Source organism: Spermophilus citellus (genome assembly GCF_964194105.1).
Source record: "Spermophilus citellus genome assembly, chromosome: 10".
Classification (NCBI taxonomy): Eukaryota; Metazoa; Chordata; class Mammalia; order Rodentia; family Sciuridae; genus Spermophilus; species Spermophilus citellus.
The window spans coordinates 102959048-102985370 of NC_138197.1; the positions used below are offsets into that span (position 1 = coordinate 102959048).

The following is a 26323-nucleotide window of genomic DNA, read 5'->3' on the forward strand; positions in this document are numbered from 1 at the left end:
TGTACATCATAATAGTCAACTCACTGAATTCAACCACTTTTTCTCTTTCTGGGCATAATTATCTAGTTTGTTGAATTACTTATCATAAAATATAAATTCTAGACTGCCTAAACATCCTTGGAACACAGCATAATGTGGAAAAAATATCCTAGTTTTAGAAAGATTGAAGATTTCATGAAGAATGAGTGGGAAGCTGCTTTCTGCTGACTACAATTTCCATTCTTTACTTCTTCCTGGCATATTGGCCAAGTTGGTTTCCCAGCTTCCCTTGAAGTTTATTGTGGTCCTCTTTTAAAGTACTAGTCAATGGAATATGTGTAGAAAATATATGCACAAATTGTATAACTTCCCCCCAAAACCTCCAACAGACATTCCTTCATATCTTTTTATTTTCTGATTGGCTGAAATGTAGACAACCTCTGGGAACCTGTGGAAGCTATCTGCTAAAACTGAAATAGCTGCAAAGCCTGAATCATTTCATGTTAAAGTGCTGTCTTATGTGTTTTATTTTGGCCTCCATCAGTGTTTGTTATGAGATCTAGAATTAATTTTTAAGTTAATATACATTACAGCAACCCAAAGTATGTAAATATAGCTTGAGAAACAGAGATTGATGTTAATATATAAAAGAGTGGAATTCCAGTATAAAGGATAGTGGCAGTAAAAAAAAAGGATTATATGTGACTAGAATAATAAATACAGTGCAATTAGACTATCAAAGAACTAGAATATTAAAATGTGTAAGAAATTTGAATGTGTAAGAAAGATGAACTAATTTTAAATGAATTACCAGGAGAACTATTATGCCTTTTAATAGAAATTAATAAATTATGAGGATTACTTACCAACACATTTATATTTCTAATAAAAATGGGACTTGAATTTCTAACCTTACAAGATCCATGAAGAAAGTATCACTAGGTGTCACACCAGAAACACACACACTACAGCTTTGTAGAAGGTCTACCCTGCTAATCATTTGGATAGATCCATCGTGAGGCATGATGAATCAATCTTTTAGCTCAGTCCTTGAAGGTTAAATAAAGGTTGCCCTTTCTGTTCATTTTACTGGTTCTATTCCTAATCTTAATATATTATCATTATATTGGTGTAAAAGAGTGGGGGTGTATAAGTATAATGACCTTAGAGAAAAAAAAATCAAGGGAAAGCAAGCATGTCTGCCTAATTCTTAAACCTTGCCAGAGCAGGGTCAGGGACAAAGGAATGTGAAGGGCACTTCACTTTCAAGAATTCATCTGTCCATTTATTTCTATGTTAGGGAGAAGATATTTTAAAGTGAAGCAAGAAACCAAGATAACATAATATATCCAGAAGAAGGAATCTAAAATAATAATAATAAATAATCCCCAAATTACAGGTGTTTAAAAAATATGTTTCTTTCTAAGATAACTTGTATATACTAGTCATCTAGAGGATGTGACATATCCTGGTGTGCAATAAGGACCCAACTCTATGGGAGAAAGAAATCATAAAGAGGGGGATAGTCTTCAAAATGAGTGAGTTAAGAAATTAAGGCCACTTTTTTAAACAGTGCTTCCAATTTTGTTTCTCCTTACACAAAAATACACCGTCTTTGGGGCTAGGGATGTGGCTCAAGCAGTAGCATGCTCGCCTGGCATGCAGGAGGCGCTGGGTTTGATCCTCAACACCACATAAAAATAAAATAAAGATGTTGTGTCCACTGAAAACTAAAAAATAAATATTAAAAAAATTCTCTCTCGGGGCTGGGGATGTGGCTCAAGCGGTAGCGCGCTCGCCTGGCATGCGTGCGATCCGGGTTCGATCCTCAGCACCACATACAAACAGAGATGTTGTGTCCGCCGAGAACTAAAAAATAAATATTAAAAAATTCTCTCTCTCTCTCTCTCTCTCTCTCTCTCTCTCACTCTCTCTCTTTAAAAAAAAATTCTCTCTCTCTAAAAAAAAATACAACATCTTCTATTTCTATCATTTAACATTGTTCAAGTTCTTGAATAAATTTATATTTTCTTCTTTTCAGTTTAAGAGAATCCTGTACTCTCTTAAAAAGTTAAAAATTGTTCATAACAAGTTACAAAGCAGGAATATTATCTATACTGCAATTTATTTTTTAGTGGCAAAAATGATTAGTCAATTTCAATTTTTTAACTTTAAGCTATGTTGAGTATTACATGCTTTCCTTACTTGGAAAACTAAGTAAATAGAATTTCTAGAAGTAATAGAGCAAGGATATTGGGGAAATAATGATGAGAGCCCATTGTGTGACAGTCATGGTCTTACCAGTATATGTAAGAAATTTCTAATTTAATTTAATCTTCACTATGTTGTATCAGACAAAGGAGGCTAATGATGATCTAATCATTCATGACTTTTATGATTTTGATTTTACAGATGAAGTTGAGCTGGCTTAGTGGTAATAACAGTCATAGTCACAAATCTAGAGGTTAGGAAAAAAGAAAGATATATCAGTGAAAAGGAGAAATATAGTTTAGGCAATAAATATATTAGAGAATAAAGACCCTCTTGGATTCCTAGACCTACCACATACTTTTCCCAGAAAATAAATTGCAGTCTGTGAATGGAATCTGAAGACTGAAACATGTGCAAGAACAAAAAAAAAAAAAAAAAAGAAAGTAAATTTTCTGAGGGAGTAACTGTGTTTGCCATATTCCTTGCTTCTGTGTAAGGTTATCTTAGAGGAAGCTGAAAAACAGCCTGTTGAGATTGATGGTGAGGTTTGATTGAAACCAATTTCTTCCATGTACAAAAAGTGGAATTGGAAGTAGCTGAACAAAGAATGCTTGAGAAGGGTATGTCTCAAGTTGAGAGAAAAATTGAATTTTCACATCTGACATGTTAGATGGGTAGAGATCTTAAGTTAGGAGGAACTAATCTTTTTGATGGTGCCATCCCCACCCCAAAAGTAAGATAGATAACTATACCTATTCTTGGAAGCCTGGGTTTCTCATGTCTTTGGGGATAAGGATGGAAACACTGGGAAAGTCAAGTATTTATCACAGGGTGTGAAAAGAAAATCTCTACTACTCTGTATCAGAGACTAATCATGATGAGCATGATTGAGAATTGGATTCATCTCTGGTGACAGTCCTCCAGCTCCAGATACAGTGTGACGTTGTAAGACACTGTATGTCAGTCTTTATCAGCAGCCTGCATGTCCTACCCAGGATTACATGCCTGAGAATTAATGACAGCAATAATAGATTTAGCACAGCTTCTGATTTGTCTGAGTAGTAAAAGACCTTCAACTGACACTGAAGGGACATAGGTACTCAGGGCTCTTCTATGTATTTGAAATGTTCCTTAATGAAATGTGTACAGATTCACATTTGACAGACAAGTTGGTCCCAGAATGAAAGTGCATGGAAGATGGTACTTGTGGGCATCTACAGAAATCTTACTCACTGATTGGAACCTTAGGTTGGTGTTTCATAGATCCACTATGCTTGTATTCAAATGTTAACTATACAATGAGGGATTCCTGGGATACTATATTTAAAATAACAACCCCTTTCCAATACTCCCTACTCCCTAATCCTAATTTGTTTTAGTCTATGGCATTTTTAAGCATACTATATATTTTTCTTATTGCATTTATGTTTTATTCCCACCTCCATAGATTTTTCTGGTATACTTTACTAACTGTTCTATCATAAAAAGCTTAGTTTTACACTTTATAAAATTATGTTGATTGTTAAACTACTAGCCAATATTGACTCTTTTAAAACCCAACATATCTCTTCTTCTTTTTTTTTTAATAATTTTTTTTATTGGATGTTCACAACATTACAAAGCTCATGACAAATCATATTTCATAGATTAGAATCAATTGGGTTATGAACTCCCATTTTTACCCCAAATACAGATTGCAGAATCACATCGGCTACACATCACATTTTTACATACTGCCATAATAGTGACTGTTGTATTCTGCTACCTTTACTATCCTCTAATATCCCCCTCCCCTTCCCTCCCATCTTCTCTCTCTACCCCATCTATTGAAATTCATTTCCCTCCATGTCTGTTATCCCATTCCCCTCGTAAACTCTTATATATAATTTTGTATAACAATGAGGGTCTCCCTCCATTACCATGTGATTTCCCTTTTTTTTTTCTCCCTTTCCCTCCCGCCTCATGTCTCTGTTTAATGCTAATCTTTTCTTCCTGCTCAGCCTCACTGTTCTGCTCTTAGTTGCTCTCATTATATCAAAGAAGACATTTGGTATTTGTTTTTTAGGGATTGGCTAGCTTCACTAAGCATAATCTGCTCTAGTGCCATCCATTTCCCTGCAAATTCCGTGATTTTGTCATTTTTTAGTGCTGCGTAATACTCCATGGTATATAAATGCCACATTTTTTTTTATCCATTCATCTATTGAAGGGCATCTAGGTTGATTCCACAGTCTAGCAATTGTGAATTGTGCTGCTATGAACATCGATGTGGCAGTATCCCTGTAGTGTGCTCTTTTAAGGTCTTCAGGAAATAGTCCGAGTAGGGCAATAGCTGGGTCAAATGGTGGTTCCATTCCCAGCTTTCCCAGGAATCTCCATACTGCTTTCCAAATTGGCCGCACCCGTTTGCAGTCCCACCAGCAGTGTACAAGAGTACCCTTTTCCCCACATCCTCGCCAGCACTTGTTGTTGTTTGACTTCATCATGGCTGCCAATCTTACTGGGGTGAGGTGGTATCTTAGGGTGGTTTTGATTTGCATTTCCTTGACTGCTAGAGATGGTGAGCATTTTTTCATGTACTTGTTGATTGTTTGTATGTCCTCCTCTGTGAAGTGTTTGTTCATGTCCTTGGCCCATTTGTTGATTGGGTTGTTTGTTTTCTTATTGTCTAATTTTTTGAGTTCTTTGTATACTCTGGATATTAGGGCTCTATCTGAAGTGTGAGGAGTAAAAATTTGTTCCCAGGATGTAGGCTCCCTATTTACCTCTCTTATTGTTTCTCTTGCTGAGAAAAAACTTTTCAGTTTAAGAAAGTCCCATTTGTTGATTCTTGTTATTAACTCTTGTGCTATGGGTGTCCTATTAAGGAATTTTGAGCCCGTCCCCACTATGTGTAGATCGGAGCCAACTTTTTCTTCTATCAGATGGAGAGTCTCTGATTTGATATCTAGCTCCTTTATCCACTTTGAGTTGACTTTTGTGCGTGGCGAGAGGAGGGGATTTAGTTTCATTTTGTTGCATATGGATTTCCAGTTTTCCCAACACCATTTGTTGAAGATGCTATCCTTTCTCCATTGCATGTTTTTAGCTCCTTTATCAAATATAAGATAGTTGTAGCTTTGCGGATTAGTCTCTGTGTCCTCTATTCTATACCATTGGTCCACCCGCCTGTTCTGGTACCAGTACCATGCTGTTTCTATTACTATTGCTCTGTAATATAGTTTGAAGTCTGGTATCGCTATACCACCTGATTCACACTTCCTGCTTAGAATTGTTTTTGCTATTCTGGGTCTTTTGTTTTTCCATATGAATTTCATGATTGCTTTATCTATTTCTACAAGAAATGCCATTGGGATTTTGATTGGCATTGCATTGAACCTATAGAGAACTTTTGGTAATATCGCCATTTTGATGATGTTAGTTCTGCCTAACCATGAACAGGGTATATTTTTCCATCTTCTAAGATCCTCTTCTATTTCTTTCTTTAGGGTTCTGTAGTTTTCATTGTATAGGTCCTTCACCTCTTTTGTTAGGTTGATTCCCAAGTACTTTATTTTTTTTGAGGATATTGTGAATGGAGTGTTTTTCCTCATTTCCATTTCAGAAGTTTTGTCGCTGATATACAGAAATGCCTTTGATTTATGTGTGTTGATTTTATATCCTGCCACTTTGCTGAATTCATTTATTAGTTCTAGTAGTTTTTTTGTAGACCCTTTTGGGTCTTCTAGGTATAGAATCATGTCATCCGCAAATAGTGATAATTTAAGTTCTTCTTTTCCTATTTTTATGCCTTTAATTTCTTTTGTTTGTCTAATTGCTCTGGCCAGTGTTTCGAGAACTATATTGAATAGAAGTGGTGATAGGGGGCATCCCTGTCTTGTTTCAGATTTTAGAGGGAATGCCTTCAATTTTTCTCCATTCAGAATGATGCTAGCCTGAGGCTTGGCATAGATAGCTTTTACAATGTCAAGGTAAGTTCCTGTTATCCCTATTTTTTCTAACGTTTTGAACATAAAGGGATGCTGTACTTTGTCAAATGCTTTTTCTGCCTCTATTGAGATGATCATATGGTTCTTCTCTTTAAGCCTATTGATGTGGTGAATAACATTTATTGATTTCCGTATATTGAACCATCCTTGCATCCCAGGGATGAATCCTACTTGATCATGGTGCACAATTTTTTTGATATGCCTTTGTATCCAATTCGCCAGAATTTTATTGAGGATTTTTGCATCTAGGTTCATTAGAGATATTGGTCTGTAGTTTTCTTTCTTTGAGGCATCTTTGTCTGGTTTCGGAATCAGGGTGATGTTGGCCTCATAGAATGAATTTGGAAGAGCTCCCTCTTTTTCTATTTCCTGGAATAACTTGAAAAGTACTGGTATTAATTCTTCTTTAAAGGTTTTGTAGAACTCCGCTGTATACCCATCCGGTCCTGGGCTTTTCTTGGTTGGAAGTTTTTTAATTGCTTCTTCTATTTCATCTATTGATATTGGTCTGTTTAGGTTGTGAGTTTCCTCCTGACTCAGTCTGGGCAAATCATATGACTTAAGGAATTTATCAATGTCTTCACTTTCATCTATTTTATTGGAATATAGGTTTTCAAAATAATTTCTAATTGTTTTCTGTATTTCTGAAGCGTCTGTTGTAATATTGCCTTTTTCATCCCGTATGTTAGTGATTTGAGTTCTCTCTCTTCTTCTCTTCGTTAGTATGGCTAGGGGTCTGTCGATCTTATTTATTTTTTCGAAGAACCAACTTTTTGTTTTGTTAATTTTTTCAATAGTTTCTTTTGTTTCAATTTCATTGATTTCTGCTCTGATTTTAATTAGTTCTTGCCTTCTGCTACATTTGCTATTGTTTTGCTCTTCCTTTACTAGGGCTTTGAGATGAAGTGTGAGCTCATTTATTTGTTGGTTTTTCCTTTTTTTGAGGAATGACCTCCAGGCGATGAATTTCCCTCTTAAAACTGCTTTCATTGTGTCCCATAGATTCCGATATGTTGTGTCTGTATTTTCATTTATCTCTAAGAATTTTTTGATTTCCTCCTTTATGTCTTCTGTAACCCATTGATCATTTAGTAACGTATTGTTCATTGTCCATGTGATGTAGGATTTTCCTTCCTTCTTTTATCATTGATTTCCAGTTTCATTCCATTATGATCTGATAAAGTGCATGGTATTATCTCAACCCCTTTATATTTACTGAGGGTTGCCCTATGGCATAATATATGATCTATTTTTGAGAAGGTTCCATGTGCTGCTGAGAAAAAAGTATATCCACTTGATGATGGTTGATATATTCTATATATGTCAGTTAAGTCTAGGTTATTGATTGTGATATTGAGGTCAATAGTTTCTTTATTCAACTTTTGTTTGGAGGATCTGTCCAATGGTGAGAGAGGTGTGTTGAAGTCACCCATGATTATTGTGTTGTGGTCTATTTGATTCTTGAACTTGAGGAGAGTTTGTTTTATGAACGTCGCAGCACCATTATTTGGTGCATAAATATTGATAATTGTTATGTCTTGTTGGTGAATGGTTCCTTTTAACAGTATATAATGTCCTTCCTTATCCCTTTTGATTAACTTAGTCTTGAAGTCGATTTTATTCGATATGAGAATGGCCACGCCTGCTTGCTTACGAGGACCGTGTGCTTGGTATATTTTTTCCCAACCTTTTACCTTGAGCCTGTGTATGTCTTTTCCAATCAGATGTGTCTCCTGGAGGCAGCATATCGTTGGATTTGTTTTTTTAATCCATGTTACCAGCCTATGTCACTTTATTGGAGAGTTTAAGCCATTAACGTTTAGAGTTACTATTGATATATGGTTTGTACTTCCTGCCATGTTTGATTATTTATCTCTTTTTTTTCCCCTAATTTAGTTTGTTTCTCCATGATTAGCTTTCCTCCCATCCTCTGTCTTTACTGAGGCACTTCCCGCTGATGGTTTTGGTTATTGTTTTCCATTTCTTCCTCGTGTAGAGTTTTGCTCAAGATGCTTTGCAATGCTGGTTTTCTGGCTACAAATTCTTTTAGCTTTTGTTTATCATGGAAGATTTTTATTTCGTTGTCGTATCTGAAGCTTAATTTTGCTGGATACAGGATTCTTGGTTGGCATCCATTGTCATTCAGTGTTTGAAATACATTGTTCCAGGATCTTCTCGCTTTCAGCGTCTGTGATGAAAAATCCGTTGTCAACCTTATTGGTTTACCCCTAAATGTAATCTGCCTCTTTTCTCTTGTAGCTTTTAATATTTTCTCTTTGTTCTGTATATTGGATCGCTTCATAACAATGTGTCTTTGCGTTGGTCTATTGTGATTTTGTGTGCTCGGTGTCCTGTATGCATCTACAATTTGTATATCTGTTTCCTTTTTTATTTCTGGAAAGTTTTCTGTAATTATTTCCTTCAGTAAGTTACCCATTCCCTTGGCATGAATCTCTGTGCCCTCCTCTATCCCGATGACTCGTAAGTTTGTTTTTTTTATGTTATCCCAAATCTCTTGGATGTTTTTCTCGTGATTTTTTACCAGCCTATTTGAGTTGGCTAGACTCTTTTCAAGGTGATATATTTTGTCTTCATTATCTGACGTTCTGGCTTCTACTTGCTCCACTCTGTTAGTGATACTCTCGATTGAGTTTTTAATTTGGTTTATCGTTTCCTTCATTTCTAGAATTATTGTTTGATTTTTTTTTTATAATCTCTATCTCCTGATAAAGATGCTTAACTTCTTCTTTTATCTGTTTTTGTAATTCATTTTCAATGTGATCTTTAAGGTTCCTTTCATCTGTCTAAGGTGTTCCTTGAGTTCTTTATATGGCCATTTTTCTGATGACTCCAGGTCCTCCTGAATATTTAGGCTGTCTTTCATTGTTTGTACTCCTTTTCTTCCTTGCTTTTTTATGCTCATGATACTTCTTGTTCTGTTTGACTGTTGAGTTACTGTTTACTCTTATAAGTTTATTTGATGCTTGGGAGGAGAGGTATTAGAAGGGAAGGGAAGAAGTCACTAAAGAGAGTAAGTGTAGGCAGGTGGAGTTCAAGAGAGGGGGAATAAGAAAGTTGAAAATAAATGAAAAGACAAAAGAAAAAAAAGTGAGAAGAAAGAGAGAAAAAACGAAAAAATAAAAATTTAAAACAAACGAAAAAAATTATAATGGTAATAAAAAATGGAAATTGAAGTTTAAAATAATAATAATAAGAAGAAGAAGAAGAAAAATTAACAAAAAAAAATTGAAACCATTAGTAAGAAAGTTAAAGAACACAACAACGTCAACTACAAAAAGTGAGAATAAAAAAAAATACTAATAATAATCATTAAAAAAAAAAATACTAATAATAAATGCAGTCATAAAGCTCGATTGCCTTCTCTTCCAGTGGGTGGAGCTATGCCCACTGGGCCAGGCTTCTCCTCTTGATAGGTGGGAGCCAATCACTGTGCCTCAGCTCTTCTTCCCCGACTGTGCGGGTCTCCAGTCCTGGATGCCTGGGTCCTTCTCTTGTGGTTCCTCAATCCAGGCCCCACTCGCCTGTGACGCTTACCACATTACTGTCTACACGTCGGGTCTCCTGCTCCTGGGAGCCCTGTTTTCACGGATGCCTGGGCACACCCTTTCTGTTTGCCTCCCTCAGGCCCTAAGTTTGTAGGGTTTGGGGCTGAGGACCCCCAGCGAATTTGTTTGCCCTCAGGTAGCAACTCCCCTGGTAGGTGGTGCAAGGGACCTCTGTTGTCAGCCCTGGTGGGGGCGATAGCCGGGATTTCTGTGCCGCTAATCCCACATCACTCCTGATTCCCTGGGTCTGGCTATGGTGCTCTGTTTTTTTTTTTTTTTTTAACCTCTGTGAGATCAGGTGGGCCGACTAGTTATTTCAGCTGGGTCGTTAGTGCTGAGTCACGAGAAGCAGGCGATCCGGGGCTTAAACGCAGCAGATACGTGCTCAGTGTGTGTTTTCTGAGGGGCCCAAAGTGTACGCCCTAGCTCCACGTCAGCTCAGCATTGCCTAGTGATCCTGAGCAAATAGGCTTTAGATAGCAGCGCCGCCGCGGCCTCCGCTGTTCCTCGGCCCAGTGCCTAGCTCCCGGGGCCCAAGCGGCTGCCGCCGAGGCTCTCCAACCGCCTCCTCCGGAGCACGGGTCCTCTCACAGGGGGATGCCGAACGACCCAGCCTTCGGAGGACAGGGCTCGGCACGCAGCCCAGTTCTAGTCTCTAGATGCGGCAGCTAGACCGTGTAGACAGGGCCCTCAAGACAGCATGCCGAAAGCAAATGGCGGCTCCCGCGGAGTGGATTTTTGGCCCCGAAACCCCAGCCCAGCCAACAATTTCAGTTTCAGTCCACTAATTCTCCCTGTATAGACAATATTAAAAAAAAAAAAAAAAAAAAAAAGGGCGGGGGTGTACTGAGCTTTCTTAGCCTCAGGTATTTAGGATCCACTGCTGATTACCCATTCAGCTTCTCTGCGGGGAGCGAAGTGGAAGAGGAAGCAGATGGGCGCAAAGCGCCTGTGGCTCTGAGCAGAAAAGCGTCTGGGAGCCAAGCGTCTCTTTTTCAATCTCTTTGTTTTTACTGCTGTTTGGCCGGGTGGTCCACTACAGACTAATGGTGAAAGGAGCTCTAACAAGCTGCGCAAAGACTCGATTAAAGCCTCTGCTTTGAGCTCCAGGCTTAGCACTTCAGCCACCCCTGTACGCAGCCCAGTTCGCTATTTCATAGAGGCTTGGTTAGATTCCCTTCACGTTGCCTCCTGGGCTGGGCGGGCAGGGGGATGTTTGATGTGCGGACGGGGACCTTTCTCGCCGCGCCAGGTCCCGCCGCCGGGGGCCATTTGCAGAACCGGGCGGGCGGCGCCGGCAGCCGTTTGGCGGCGGCTGGCAGCGGGACTGGTCCTCTGCACCGCGTGGCCAAGATTCACTCGTCTGGGACAAACTGTCACCTCTAATAAACTTACTAATTTCCGGCAGGTCTCTTTTCAGCGGAATTTTGCTCAAAGTTCATCAGTAGGTAGAATCTGGGTGTATTAATGGATCTTTTTGATCCCGTTACTGTGGAAATACTGAATGTGCTGCTTCCTCGCCGGCCGCCATCTTAGGATCCTCTCTTCTTCTTCATCACTAGATTGTGTGACACAAATCACACTTTCATGAATATTTAATTATTACCTTCTGTATGACCTATTGCTTTATATATACCTGTAATATATTGCTAAAATGTGATGATTAGTTTTCAGTATCTCCAAATATCATATCAATATTCAGACTTCCTATCCAATTTTACAAATGTTAGTTTATAACATTTTCTTAATCAAAATATAAGCAAATTCAGCACTTTGCCTTTGGTTTGCATGATACTTATAGTTTAACACAGAGCGATTCCCTTCTTTTCCTTAAGTTTTATTCACTGAAAAAGCCAGATCATTTGTCCTTTATAGATTTGTACTTCCTCTAATTTGTGTTCCCAGTGCATTGAATATGTCTCATGCTCATTTGTTTTTGTAAATCTATAGCAAGATCTAACATTAGATCTGATTCAGATTTGTTTATTTTCAGCAAAGATACTTTGTAGATGGTGGTATGTGTTACAACAAAGTACTTAATATCTGGTGGCTTCCTTTTCAGGAATATTAGTGTTCATTTATAAACATTTCCTATGCCAACTATTTTATTATTGATCTGTAAAATCATGATACTGTACATTTTTGCTACTTCGTTTATTAGCTAAAACATGCTATACAGGAAATTTTTTTCTAATAAATTCTTTAGATACCCTGGGTTACACAGTTCATCCTGGAAAGGCACGTTAAATGCTTGATACTTTCCCTTAATTGTCAATTTTTATTTTTTTTATTTTTTATTTTTTTTTTAAAGAGAGAGTGAGAGAGGAGAGAGAGAGAGAGAGAGAGAGAGACAGAGAGACAGAGAGAGAATTTTTAATATTTATTTTTTAGTTCTCGGCGGACACAACATCTTTGTTGGTATGTGGTGCTGAGGATCGAACCCGGGCCGCACGCATGCCAGGCGAGCGCGCTACCGCTTGAGCCACATCCCCAGCCCCAATTGTCAATTTTTAGATCAGTGAGGTTTCCTAGCATCTTCCACAGGTTACCATAATGCATATTATTATAATGAATTCATTAACTTTAAAAATAAATAAATAATGTTATATTATAGTTTATTTTTCCCAAGTAACACTTGAGTCAGTATGCTTTTCCTAATATAGTCTTCATTTGTCCTATAATCTTGTACATAAACGTATATATTTCCATTGCATTTATTCTTGTTAATGTGCAAACTGTTTCTTATTTGGCCAATGTGTTTCTTCAAGTTAACCTTTTGATACAATTCAGTAGTCAAAAATTTTTACTTCCTTTATAATTTGATAACAAACAATACATTGTTTCAAGTTCACTTAGTAGACATTTTGTCCCAGGCTTGCAATCATTAATTTCTTCAAAGATCCTTGGTTTGCTTGGTTGAAATAATATACAGACCCCAATCTGGATTTTAGCAGAATAAATTGATGTAGATATGGTCATTATTTTTAGATTTTTTTTCAATGTGCTGAGCTTGAAAACACATTTTTTAATATTTATTTTTTAGTTATAGGTGGACACAATATCTTTATTTTATTTTTATGTGGTGCTAAGGATCAAACCCAGAGCCTCACACATATGAGGCAAGCATCCTACCACTGAGCTCCAACTCCAGCCCCACTGAAAATAATTTTTTAAGGAACAAACTTACCACGTTTCATACAGGTGTTTTAAAATTACATTTGGGACTATATGATATTTATTTAATTTTTACATTTGCAATTTTTCTTTATAAACTCTTGGTTCCTACTAACATAATTGCTCTTTTTTTCGGAGGGAGGAGAGGTAGGGGAGTGGGTTTATACATACATATAAAGTAGAAATAAACAAAGACCATAGAAATGGGACAAACCAGCTATTTATTCAGAGTGTGCATGTACATAGTTCTGAAGCCAAATCCAAGCAAAGAATATTTAGAGAAGTCACGTTTCTATTGCCTTCTACCTAGTTTTCTGCCTTTGTATGTAACCATATTAAAAATAAATTTTATAATTTATACTTTTAATTTTAAATGTAAGCCAGCATTATACTTCAATATGTTTATTTAATGTATTTAATGTGCATGTTTATAATATATGTATATACATTTTTTTATAAACAGTAGTATGAAAAATAAACCATAATTATTTTTTGCCTGGATTTTATACTTAATATATTCTGAAACTCATATGCAGTATATAAACATATGTATATATCTATATATGTTTATATACAGATACTAAAGCTTCATCATACTTAGATGTATAGTTTGAAAAGCATCCCGGCTCCAAGATTATTAAGTAATCTGAATATTTTTAGTTTCATTGTGATGACTTTATTTTAAAATGAAATTAATTAATTGTTATGGGGCGTTTGTATATGTTGAAGTTTTCCTAAATATGCTTTGGCTTATTTTATACACAATCATTTGAAAATCAGCAAAATTGGTTTTCTTTGCATCTCTTTCTTCTTAGTTTAGAATGAGTCCTAGAGGAATTGTCAGATAATTGATTGGTTGACCTACATGTGCAGTTGAGGGAGTTTTAAAGATTCTTTTCTGCTTACCACAAAGAAAATCTCCTGAGATTCAGACACATGCAGTCGTTTAATTTATCTTACAGTTTTAAGTGTCACATAAAGTTCAAAAAACAGATTATTGAGCCATTAAACTGAGTTCTAAGATGTTTTATCTTTCTAATGGGATAACACAGAGAATCTGGTTTGGGGTTTGATCTATAACCCTGTATAACATAGTTTAAATTTTTGTTTAGGCAGTTTGGAAAGGCTTTATTTTGAGAAAGAAACTGACAACAGCTCTAGAAGCTATCAAAAATGAAGAATCTGAAGAAGAATATGAAGAAATAGATTTAGAGGATTTTACATTTGATGAAGTAAGTACCAACTCCAACAAACAATATTTATCTTATAATATTACCTGTACACTATTTTGATGTGTACCAGTTTCTAAGGTATTTATTCTAGTAATGTTATGTTATAGTTTATTTTTCCCAAGTAACACTTGAGTCAGTATGCTTTTCCTAACATTGTCTTCATTTGCCCTATAATCTTGTATAATGTTTAGAGGTGGTCATAGAATGGTTACAATATTATTACAATATTACCTTGTACCATTTGAACCAGATTCTCCAGAGGCTAATGTCTTATGTAACTACAGTAAAGTTACCAATTTTGGAATTAACATTGCTGCATTACTTGATCCAGTTGACTTTATTCATATTTTCCAGTAATCCCACTAATGTCCCATTTTTAGTCAGATCAATGAAGACAAGTTACATTTAGTTGTTATTTTTCTTTAGTTTTCTTTGAACTGGAAAAGATTCTGGTTTGTTTTGTTTTTGTTGTATTTCATGAACTTAATACTTCATTTAAAAAGTACATAAGTCTTTCCTTTATTCATGATCTAAAATATTAAATGGAAAATTCCAGAAATAAATAATTTATTAGTTTGAAACTGTGCACAGTCCTGAATAGTGTGATAAAATCTCATATGGCCGTTCATCCTTCCCAGGACATGAATCATCTCTTTGTCTCAGGACATGAATCATCTTCTTCTCCACAGTATCCACACTGTATATACTACCTACCCACTAGCTTCTTAGTAGATATCACAGTTAACAGATCACTTTTTCAGCATCATAGTGCTTTTGTTCAAGTAATTCTTTATTAGCATTACACCTGGAATTGGACTATAAAACCAGTGAGTGATGCTGGCAATGTTGTCTATATCATCTATTGGGTTTTGTACAATACACGGTTTCAGGTATCCACTGGGGTCTTGGAACCAGTATCCAGTGAATAACTCTAGGAGTTAAATATAATTATTTATACACACACACACACACACACACACACACACACATATCATGAGAATTTTGACATTCAGTAATACGATATTTTCTTTTAAATTCAGTCAGAAAAGTTAAATCTATTTTATGTATTTTCTCTATTTGTTTGTCAGACATAATTTATCAAGCGTCTCCAAATTTCACTGTAATATTGAATTATGAATTCATTAATATTGTATCAGTAAGTCTAAGATGAGGGATTGCAGTTTAACTCAGTGGTAGAGCATTTGCCTAGCATGTATGAGAAACTGGGTTTGATTCTCAGCACCACATAAAAATAAATAAATAAAATAAAGGTATTGTGTCCATCTATAGTTTAAAAAAAAGAATTAATAAAAAGACTAAGATGAAGCTATTATTTATATAACACTATTGCTCACATCTAAATTGTTTTCTTAATTATACATAGTCATATCTTAATCAAAAGGAAGCCTTTTAAAATTCAACATTGTTCTTTTAGGATATAAAATCACCTTTCAGAGCATGCTGCTAATCAGTATGTCTCTAGAAATGCCAAGATTATTATTTTTTAATTGATGCGTAGGTAAAATAATTTTAAAATTGACAACTATTTCACATTATTTTGTCTTCAAATCTCAAATACTCAAAGGAATTAAATTGTTTCTGAAAATTCCCTTATAAAGTCAATTATTTTTCTGTGGGAAAATTTATTTTTATTTATATTCAGTGAAAAAAAAAACTAGCTATCTTGAAAACAATTAAATCGCTTTTAAATCACCCTACACCTTTCATGCAAAATCCTTGCAGTTTATTTGCCTTTGTAAATTTCTTTCTGATGTTCTTCAGAACTAAATTTAATTTACCTTGATTTTGAAGAGATGAGTTAATTTATGCCTGCTTTCTTCACTGAACAGAATTTGTTTACAATGAACTTCAATATGGAAACCATTATACATAATGACTTGTATTATTGAGAAGCCAATTTCTGTTCTTTCTGAAATTGTCATACTGATTAAAAAAATAATATAGAGGGATTTTTGAAATATACACAATATCAAGAAACTATGAAGGTTTTTTTCATAGTGGTGTTGTACATTTTTATAGATTTATTCCTAGCTATTTGGTGTTTGCTGATATCATGCTTGATTAGCATATGGAAATGCATTTTATCTTTATTTTTATTTTATTGATTGTGTATGCAGCCACTTTGCTGAAATTGCTTATTATGTTTAATAGATTGTTAAGTATATTAAATATTCTATGTATCTAATCATGTCACCTATGGATAATGATAGTTCTTTTTCTTTTTTCTAACTTTTATTTCAGTTGTTTTTCTTATTGCCTTGTCCTGATTATTACCTCAAGTACAATTTGCATAGTGATGGTCATTACAAACATTCTTTTCTACTTCCTGGTTTTAGGATGAAAATTTAAATACTCCCCACTAAATGAGAAGGTTCCTGTAGATCTCATAGAAACTATGGGTTAAGGAGGTTATTCCTTAGCATCTTCAAAGGCAAGATGATGATGATAATGCTGCTGCTGCTGCTGCTGCTGCTGTTAATGATGATGATGATCCTATATATGTTATTTGGGAGATATATATATATATATATATATATATATATATATATATATATATATCAAATACTTTCTATACATATAACTGATTAATTTCTAACACTAAACCTTGTCTTCCTAGAATAAACTAATTTGGCTATAATGCATTTTCTTTTTAACATACCAGTAGATTTGACTTGCTAATATTTTTTTTATGATTTTTTCATTTGAATTCAAGATGTTGAGACTATAAATTTCACTTCTTGCTTAGTTATATCTTTGTATTTTGGTGTAAAGGTTGTATTGGACTTACACATGAGGTTGAAAAGTGTTTCCTCTGCTTCCCCCAAACCATTGCAGTCTTTGAGACCACCATTATACTCTCTATACCCCATATATAAGTAAGATTATATGGTATTTGTCTTTCTGTGCCTGGCTTATTTCACTGAGCATAATGTTCTCCATGTTCATTTATCTTGTTGCAAATGGCATAATTTCCTTATATTTGTGACTGAATAATATCCACTTGTATATGTTTGTGACCTTATCCATTCACAGACAGATATTTAGGTTGATTTCATGTCTTAAAGGTTATGAGTAATGCTACAATAAACATGGGAGTACAGATATCTTAACATATTGATTTCATTTGGGTAGATCCCAGAAATGGGATTGTTTGGTAACTTGGTAGTTCTATTTTTAATTTTTGAGGAGACTCCATAGTGTTTCCTTTAATGACTGGTAATAATTTACCTCTCCACCAACAGTATTAGACAGTTCCTTTTCATCTGCATACTTAACAACTCTTTTTATCTTTTTCTTCTTTATAATATTCATTCTAATAGTTGTGAGGTGATGTGTCATTGTAACTTTAACTTGTATTTCCCTGAAGATAGTGATGTTGAACATTTTATCATAAACCTGTTGATCTTTGTCTTCTTTTGAGAAATGTCTATTCACATACTTGATCCATTTTTAAAAAATCAGGTTTTTTTTTAGTTTTTCATATATTTTAAATACTAACTCCTTATCAGATGTATAGTTTATAAGTATTTTCTCTTATTATGTTGTTTGATCCTTTGTTTCATTAATTGTTTCCTCTACTGCTATACTGTGTAGAAATACAAACATTTTGTGCAATCCCATATGTCTAGTTTTGTTTCTGTTGCCTGTGGCTTTTTATTTTCAATGTCCTGAAACATTTTGTGTTTTAATTTTGTTGTTTCTATTGACCTATCTTGGAGTTCACTGACTATCTCTCCTGCTTTATCTAATCATTTTTAGCACATCTCCTGAAGTCTTCATTTCTTTTGTTTAGTTCTACAATTTCTATTTGATCCTTTTATTTAAATCAACTTGAAGTTTTATATCATCTTATATATATTTTCTTGAACATTTCAAGTGTGGTATTTTTGAAAGTTTCTCAATTAATGAAATGCCTGGATCACTTATAGGTTTGTTTCTATTGGTATTGATCTCTTGGATGTTTAGTCAGTTCATCTTCTTTCTATGCATTTAATCTTTGGTTATGTACCAGACTTTATCTATGTAAAGATGTTGTTTTCTTTCTCTAAAGAAGATTTAATTATATTCTGAAAAGCAGTTATTGTGTGAGCAGAGATCCTTTTGAGGCTAATTTTTAAGTTTGTTTTTTGTTGTTGTTGTTTGTTTGTTTAGGTATGGCTGTTCTATTTCTTGTTTCTCTTAAATTTAAAACAGTAGGGTGTTTCATCTGAAAACCTGGGGTATATATCAGGTTTCTTTCACCTTGTTTATCCCTGAATTCCAATCCCTTTCTCTACTCCACCAAATGATTGAAAAATGTCTTCTTAGTTCTTTAGTTTCCCGTTGTGGCTGTTGTGCTGTGCTTTTCAGCATCTTGTGTGCACATTTACTACTTGGAATTAGAAAACATGAAGGGAAGTTGTAGACATGACTTTGAGCTCATATTTCTTTAGTTTGCTCAACTCTGGGATCTTGGTCCTTCACTATTCACTGCTTTAGTATTTGTACACTTCAACATTTTTCACTTTATTCCAGTGAAACTCTCCAAGCAGTCCTCAAATTTATGTTTGGCATCTCTTTCCTGTTAATAAATTTCAAACTTTACTGAAGGAACATTTTCGTGAAGGAAAATATATGGTTCACATCAGCATCAAACTCTACTTTCTAAGGTATTGGCTCTCTCCTGGTTGCCTTGATTGCTCTTAAGTGCCTTGAGCTTCTGTTTTTTTTAGATGATAACTTTTAGAATATTTATAGAATTATCAGGAGGATCTTAATTCTAATTCAAGCTACTATCATCATTGTCAGTATTATTATCTTTATAAATGAATAATATTTTAATCATCAGTGAGTATCTTAAGTTTTCTAGGTAGTATTTTTACCATAGTGAACAAAATATATAATATTTCTAACCTCACAAGGCATACATTTTACTCGAGGTGACAGCACCCACATTAATTTACAGTATACTATAAGATACTGAAAGTACCTATAAAAATGAGATTAAGGGACAGAACATAGTATTTAATTGAAATATCAAATAAGTTCTGTATAAAGTACAGCATTTAAATAAGGATTGAAAATAAATTGAAGAAGTAGCCATAGGATAATACTATTTTGTGCTAAATATAAGGCAAGTCTTCAAACCTTGAAATATGTACACAATATATTAAAGGAATGGAAAGTTTAGAATAGGCAGAACTAATTAGTATAGAAGGATAAATAGAGGTAAAAAACAGAAAAATGGCTATGGGTTAATTCATATAATACCTATGATGTGATATCAAGCAAGCACTTTGGATTTTATGTCAAATGCAATAGAAAATTATTATTAAGTTTTTAATATGGGAAGAAAATGTTGTTATTTCTGTTTTAAATGGATAATTTTGTATATGATTAAGAGATAATAGGTCAGGGGTGCTTGTGACTAAAGCCAAGTATTAGTTAGGAAGATAATGTTCCTTTTTCTTACTTTGACATTGCCATCACTTTATTTTCAAATCATAGCAAATTACCAGGATGCTCCTGTATTTTTAAATTTTCTATATATAAGACTGCCTTTACTAGGATTTTCTTTTTTTCACTTATTTTGGTGAGAAAATAGATGCTGTTTGAATTAAGTGTTTTGGACTTTTACAATGTAATATAATCACATAAAATGGAAGATCTAGCAGTAAGGTAAATTTGAAGTGCTCGCAGCAGTTTAGGAGAATTCTACTTGGGCATTTTCATTGTGGAGAAACAATAGGGGCAGTTCTATGAATAAAAGATGATTGATTTTCCTCTCCCTTGAATGCATCCAGGGTCTAAGGTGTTCCTTTCAAAGGTACAGCATATTATTCTGAAACTTACTCCACAAAATTACAGTGTACCATTTCAGTAGTCACAAATTCACTACTTTTCTGTTTTCCAGTTATGGCTAAAATTTTCATTTAGAAAGTTTGGGAACAAGTCCCCAGTGCATTTTTATAAAACTTAACCAGAATTAATTTTAATAGCCTGTCTCCTTTCAGGCAGACTGTATCCTAAGGATTGATCAGTCATGCTTAGCTGTGCTTGCTTTTAGGGAAAAGAAATACTCATAATTTCCAGGAGTGGCCAGGAGAAAATCCTGAGTTGTCAAAAATTTGTCTTTATCACTCCTATGCATTTCTTCCTCTACATTATTTAAGAAGTGACTGCAAGCATATGTCCCTTTTCTGATGATAGTCATATTCTCCAATTGCTTTAACAAAAAGAATTAGAGAAGAAAAGAAAGAGGTATACTTGAGCTGTCAGCTCATTATCAAGTAACTTTTGTGATAAAAAGGCACATAAATATCATACTCAAAGAGTTCAGAACCTGAGAAATTATTCAGACTACTTTCAAGGACCACATTTGTATGGCCAGAGTCAGCTGATTTATAACCTGTGGATTATGAGGGGACCTCCTCTACTACAGGACAAATGATAAATTTTTCCAGAGTCACAAGTCTGACACACATTAACAGTTTCCGTATCTGAAAAAGAGTCAGACATACCCAATCAATGACATAATATTGGTCATTTTCAATGGGAAATGGGCCCTTACTGTGATCATACATATGAATAACCCAGATAGTTGTATAAGCAACTGTGATTTGTTATTTGAGGGCTCAAGCAGGATGTGGTTAATCTGCTAGTGTGATGACACTGGCAACAGCCCAAGAGTAAGTTGGATTTTACCTAAGATAAACCATCCTAGGTGCTAGAATTGAAGGGTATCAATGTTAATGGAGATCCCTTCTCAACCAGTTGTGGAGTGGAGATTAAGTTTGCCTAAGAAGGACAGCTGCCATTTTTTTCATGTAAAGCTGACCTGCCACTGAAGCCAGGTAGCAACATATTTTGATATACCCTTTTCTTTTGATGAGAGTATTTTTGGAGACCTTCTCCCTTTAATATCATTGAATCCAAATCTGGTAATATCTAACTAGAGAGTCACAAGGTCTCCTAGAGCCAGTTATTTAGTTTCTAACAGCCCAGCAGGAAACTAACAGGTGCTTTCCTATACAAGTAAACCCTAGTGGCTGTGTCAGGAATGTCACAAATCCAAAACCACTAAGCAATACCTCCAGGTAAATTCTGCTTCTATTGCCAGAGGTTCTGCATTGATGGGTGTTAGACCTTCTCTTTTTTTAATATGAAGAACTGAAGAAGTAGTTGTTTCTCTTTGTCTACCGGGAGTACTGGGCAATGTTCATTTTTCCACAAAGTCTCAAGAAACTACTTGGACAAAGAGACCCAGAATTTTGTCCAGGTTTACTAGCCACACCTCCTGGCAGAGGTGTGATAATACCACAATCAAGCTGAAAGTGATTTTTTTTTTTAAATTGAGATATAATTCACCTACCATTTTGACTTGGCAACCAGCAGGATATCATCTATATTATAAAAACTTTGGACATCAGAGGGTGGAAAGGCTCACACTAAATCCTGACCCACCAGTCATTCCACTGGCAGCAAAACACAACTTTTGTCACATGAGAACTTCACAATCTGCAACTCTTTCCCTATTAGTATATTCTTATCTGACACTCATGGAATCCAAAAGTAATCTTATTAATATCTTAGTTTCTACTATGCATTCAGATCTAGAAGCAGCAACAAGAGAACAATGAATTGACCTAAAGGAACCCACTCATCAGATAATTTTAGCTCCTGCCTCCACCATGAGCCAAGTCGAAACTTGTCCATTGAATTTACATGCTCCATATACAATGGTTCTTGGTAGGACAGTGATGGAGAGAAATGTTTTTCTGTCTTCCCAGGCTGTCAGCTATGCAAACATCCTTGAAAAGATAGTCTAGAAAAAAGCTGTCTCAGGACATGCAGATGTAGGAGACCCCCGTAGAATTGTCTCCTTCCATTAAGTATCTTCTATCTATAATATTCATAATGAACCTCTCAAATAATGATGGATAAGATATTATCCAGAGCCTTGAGCCCACGATGAAAAATAAGTTTAGCAATTTTAGTAAGCCAAGATCTCTTATTTCCTTTGGGGAAAAATTTTGCAACTTTTTCTAGAATATAATAGATATGAAACACTAAAATAGCCTATTTTAGTAGTCCAATATAGTGGTCTACATTGGCCCTTTCATTTTTTTTAATCTTTTTAATTTGAAATAAACTTTAGCTGATGTTTTTATTTGTTAACTTAAGATCTTTTATTTTCATTTTCACTCATGCTATTTAGAAGTCAACTTATAAAGAACCAATGCAATTGTCTTTAAAATTATATATATATATATATATATATATATATATATATATATATATATAACTTTTTTATTAGTACATTATAGTTATACATAACATTGGGGTTTATTGTGACATACAAGCATGGAAGATAATTAGTTCCCTCCCCTCCTCTCTCTCCCTGTACCTTTTCTACTACTCCAGTAATCTTTCTTCTGTTAAGTTTTAATTTTTTTTTTTTAAAGAGAGAGTGAGAGAGGAGAGAGGAGAGAGAGAGAGAGAGAGAGAATTTTTAATATTTATTTTTTAGTTCTCGGCGGACACAACATCTTTGTTGGTATGTGGTGCTGAGGATCGAACCCGGGCCGCACGCATGCCAGGCGAGCGCGCTACCGCTTGAGCCACATCCCCAGCCCAAGTTTTAATTTTTAATTAGTGTTTTATAGATATACATAATCTCTATGAAAGTAAAATTCACTGTGGTATATTTCTATATGTTCATAGGATAGTTTGGTCAATTTCATTTCAGTGTCCCTCAAATTCCCTATCCCTCCTCCCTCCCCTCTACTCCACTAATATCTCTTCTATTTTCAAGGAATTCTACACACCCACCCCACCCACTCCTTTTCCCCCTTATTTTGCTCTAGCTTCCACATATGAGAGAAAACATTTGACCCTTGATTTTCTGGGTCTGGCTTATTTCACTTAGCATGATGTTCTCTGGTTTCATTCATTTACTTGCAATTGCTATAATTTTATTCTTCTTTATGCCTGAATAAAACTCCATTGTTTATATATGCCACATTTTATTTCTCCATTTATCTTTTGATGACCATTTGTGCTTGTTCCACACTTGGCAATTGTGAGTTGTGTTGCTTCAAATATTGATGTACTGTATCACTGTAATATGCTCATTTAAGTTCTTTTGCATAAATATCGAGAAGTGGGATAGCTGGGTCATACGGTAATTTCATTCCTAGTTTTTTTTAATTGTCTTTAAATTTAAATGACTGATAATGTATGAATCCTTAAACTCAAAGAAAATGAGAAAAGCTAATGTCATACCATAAAATCAGAAAACCATAATAATCAGAATTGGGTTTTGTCTCAGTCTTAAGTCAAATTTGTTATTTTCAGGAATAATTTTAAGAAGGAGGAAAAATGTGAGAAGCTGGGCAATTTACTGATCTGGAGTTTATATTTTATCCCTGTCTCAAATTAACCTCATAGAGTGTTATATGTTATGGTACACTGGAGGAAAATAGACAAAACTTAATAGAGTGGGAAAGAAAAAGAGTAAAGACAAGTGATATAAGTGTAGTGGAAAGAGACATGTTTGCCATACAACAGTCATATTTAATGATATAAACACCTATTCTTCTAAAGTAGGAGAACTGAAGAAGTAGTTTAGAAAGCAGAACTTGGGGTTCATATTGGGCCAGCTTTATGAACCTCAATGATTGTGAGATGCTATAAAAGATATGAAGAAAAAAATTCAAAGTAATTCTTTTTTGGTGTAGTTTAAGCATCACCTAGACAGAAAGGGAAATTGTTGAGCCATACTGGTAGAAGTGAGTCATGTAGTAAGAAAGAGGTCAAACAATTATTTTTAGAATCTCTATGACCATTCAACATTCACTGACTTGAGGCTTGGAGCAAGTCTGGTCCTCATTTCATGAGTCAAATTAAAGGATTTTATAAATAGAATAGGATTTTATAAATACACACACACACACACACACACACATTACAACATCTGTGTTATTTGCACCTTCTCTTCCTGATAGCTTTATTTTCCATGCTATCAAAATTGAATTATAGGATAATGTTTTCTTCTATGGACAAAAGCCAAATATGTGTATGTTGGATCAAATGTATAACTGTGAATGTTCAGATACAAATATATTCAAGTTCAAATTCACTTTCAATATGTAAGTAAATATGACAATAGTCCTATAGTAATAAGAATGCTTTATAAACCCTTAGTTGTAAGTCAAAGGATATCTGAACATAAAGTTTTCTTAGAAATAGCCAAAAATAGTATAAATGTGCAGTTGTAAGCATGACATTTTAAGATGCATTTTAAAAGACAGTGCTGTATTTATAACTCTTGGCCAATTTTTCCTGGCACTTTGAAATTTTATTTTCCTCAATGTACTAGGTAATGCTAAATATACTTGATAATAATTTTGGTTGGTTAATAAATTTTGTTGTATAATAAATTTTGGTTGGTAATTATTTTGGTTGTGATTGTATAATGGTAAAATTACACGCACCTTTAGCATTTTGTATTAACCTCCTCTGTGAGCTTCTAGAAATTTCTTGAGGAAAGAATTATCCTGAAATCCTATAAAAGTTTGTGATCTTACATTCATCTAAGAAAAGGTGTTTTGCAAAGTTTTCTGTATTTTTAATTATCAATTTTTAAAAAGCAAAATTTTCCCCAGACTTATTTATATAAGTTTTTCAAGTAAGAGCAATCTTTCAATATCTATATAATAAGGCAAAGAGGTCACTGTGCTATGGGAGACCTTGTTCTGCTGCAGAGAGAAAACAGCTGAATTTCCAAATAACATTTAAAAAGGAGTTGGGTTGGCAGGTGTTTAAGAAAAAATAAATTGTCCATAAAAAATTATCATAAAACTCAGGCTCCATCCCTGACAACACTGTTCCTTTGCCACAGACACTTGTCAGTTGTCATGTTGCCTTTTGTAATATTGTTTCCTTCATATCTCTCCTCATTTTAGCAATTTTTCATCAGCTGATGTGCAGTAGCCCTTGATCTTCCCTCAAAGAGATCTAGATTTTCATCTATTTGTCATCAAGAATAATTAAAAATCTAAGTCCTAAATCCCATTTGCTATTTTGCATCAAATAGCAATTTTTAAATGGTTCAGTCATCTAATTTATTTATCATCCATTATAAGCATTTTGATTGTATAAGTCAGTGGGAGTTTGCTGAATTCCTGGCATGATTTAACACGGAGTTAACATTAGCAGCTTAAATATATTGCAAATAAATTGCAATAGTTTATTTTCTTAAATTCCCCAGACATATCAAAGCAAGTCCCCTTCATGTCAACTCTTTCTTTTAAAAACTGACACAGTCTCTTGATTCCTTTTATTGTGGTGCCCCTCTGAACTATAGTCATTGTTTCTGGACTGCCATTTTCAAACCTTTTCTCTCTGTGAAGATGAGAAGGAGGAACACTAATGGTTCTGATGAGAAAATGACTTATCTCTCTTGCACATGCTCTGTACTCTTTATTTGGGAAAACTAAAATTTGAATTTTTAATTAACAAAAATTATTTATTGTGTAACACAATGATGTTTTGAAATATGTATGCATTGTGGAAAGGCTAAATCAAACTTATTGTATGGATTAATACATATATTTATCACTGTTGTTGGTGAGAATGCTGAACATTACTTACTGATTTTCAAGAAGGCAATGAACTGTTATTAACTCTAGTCACCATGTTATACAGTATATCTCTTGAACTCATTACTCTTACCAAACTGAAAATAGCAATTCATAAACCAGATATGTGTTCTTAAATCATAGATAACTATAATATGCATACTAATAATCCTTATCTGGAAGAAATCTTGCAAAGTACTTAACTACTGACTAGATGTGCCTTGTTTACACACTCTTCAAATAGTAGAAGATTTGCTAAGACTGAAAGCCACAATGAAAATTTGTCAGGGCACTGCCAATCTTTTGTCAGTGTGCCTTTGTCCTGCCTTTCCTATAGTCTTTCAAAGGGCAGTCAAGAAGTACTGGAATTGTATAAATGAAAAGTGTATTTAAATCTCCTCAGAATATAATCATTCTAGTTTTAAATAAAAATTGTTTTTGTTCGGTTTACAGCCTTTTAAAAAATTAATCAGTATTCCTCTGATGCTCTTGGGTTTTTTTTCCCCAAAACAATCCAAAAAATCTTATAG

General features: G+C 34.6%; 1 protein-coding gene across 1 annotated transcript in view; it reads left to right on the forward strand.

Moving 5' to 3' along the window:
- Positions 1–26323, forward strand: part of LRRIQ1 (leucine rich repeats and IQ motif containing 1) — a gene marked incomplete at both ends in the record, with an annotated part of 179846 nt that overhangs the window by 81004 nt on the left and 72519 nt on the right. The window contains one exon of the mRNA XM_081311448.1: positions 14032–14151. Coding sequence (XP_081167574.1) covers positions 14032–14151 — 120 coding nt within the window. The remainder of the gene's footprint in view (positions 1–14031; positions 14152–26323) is intronic.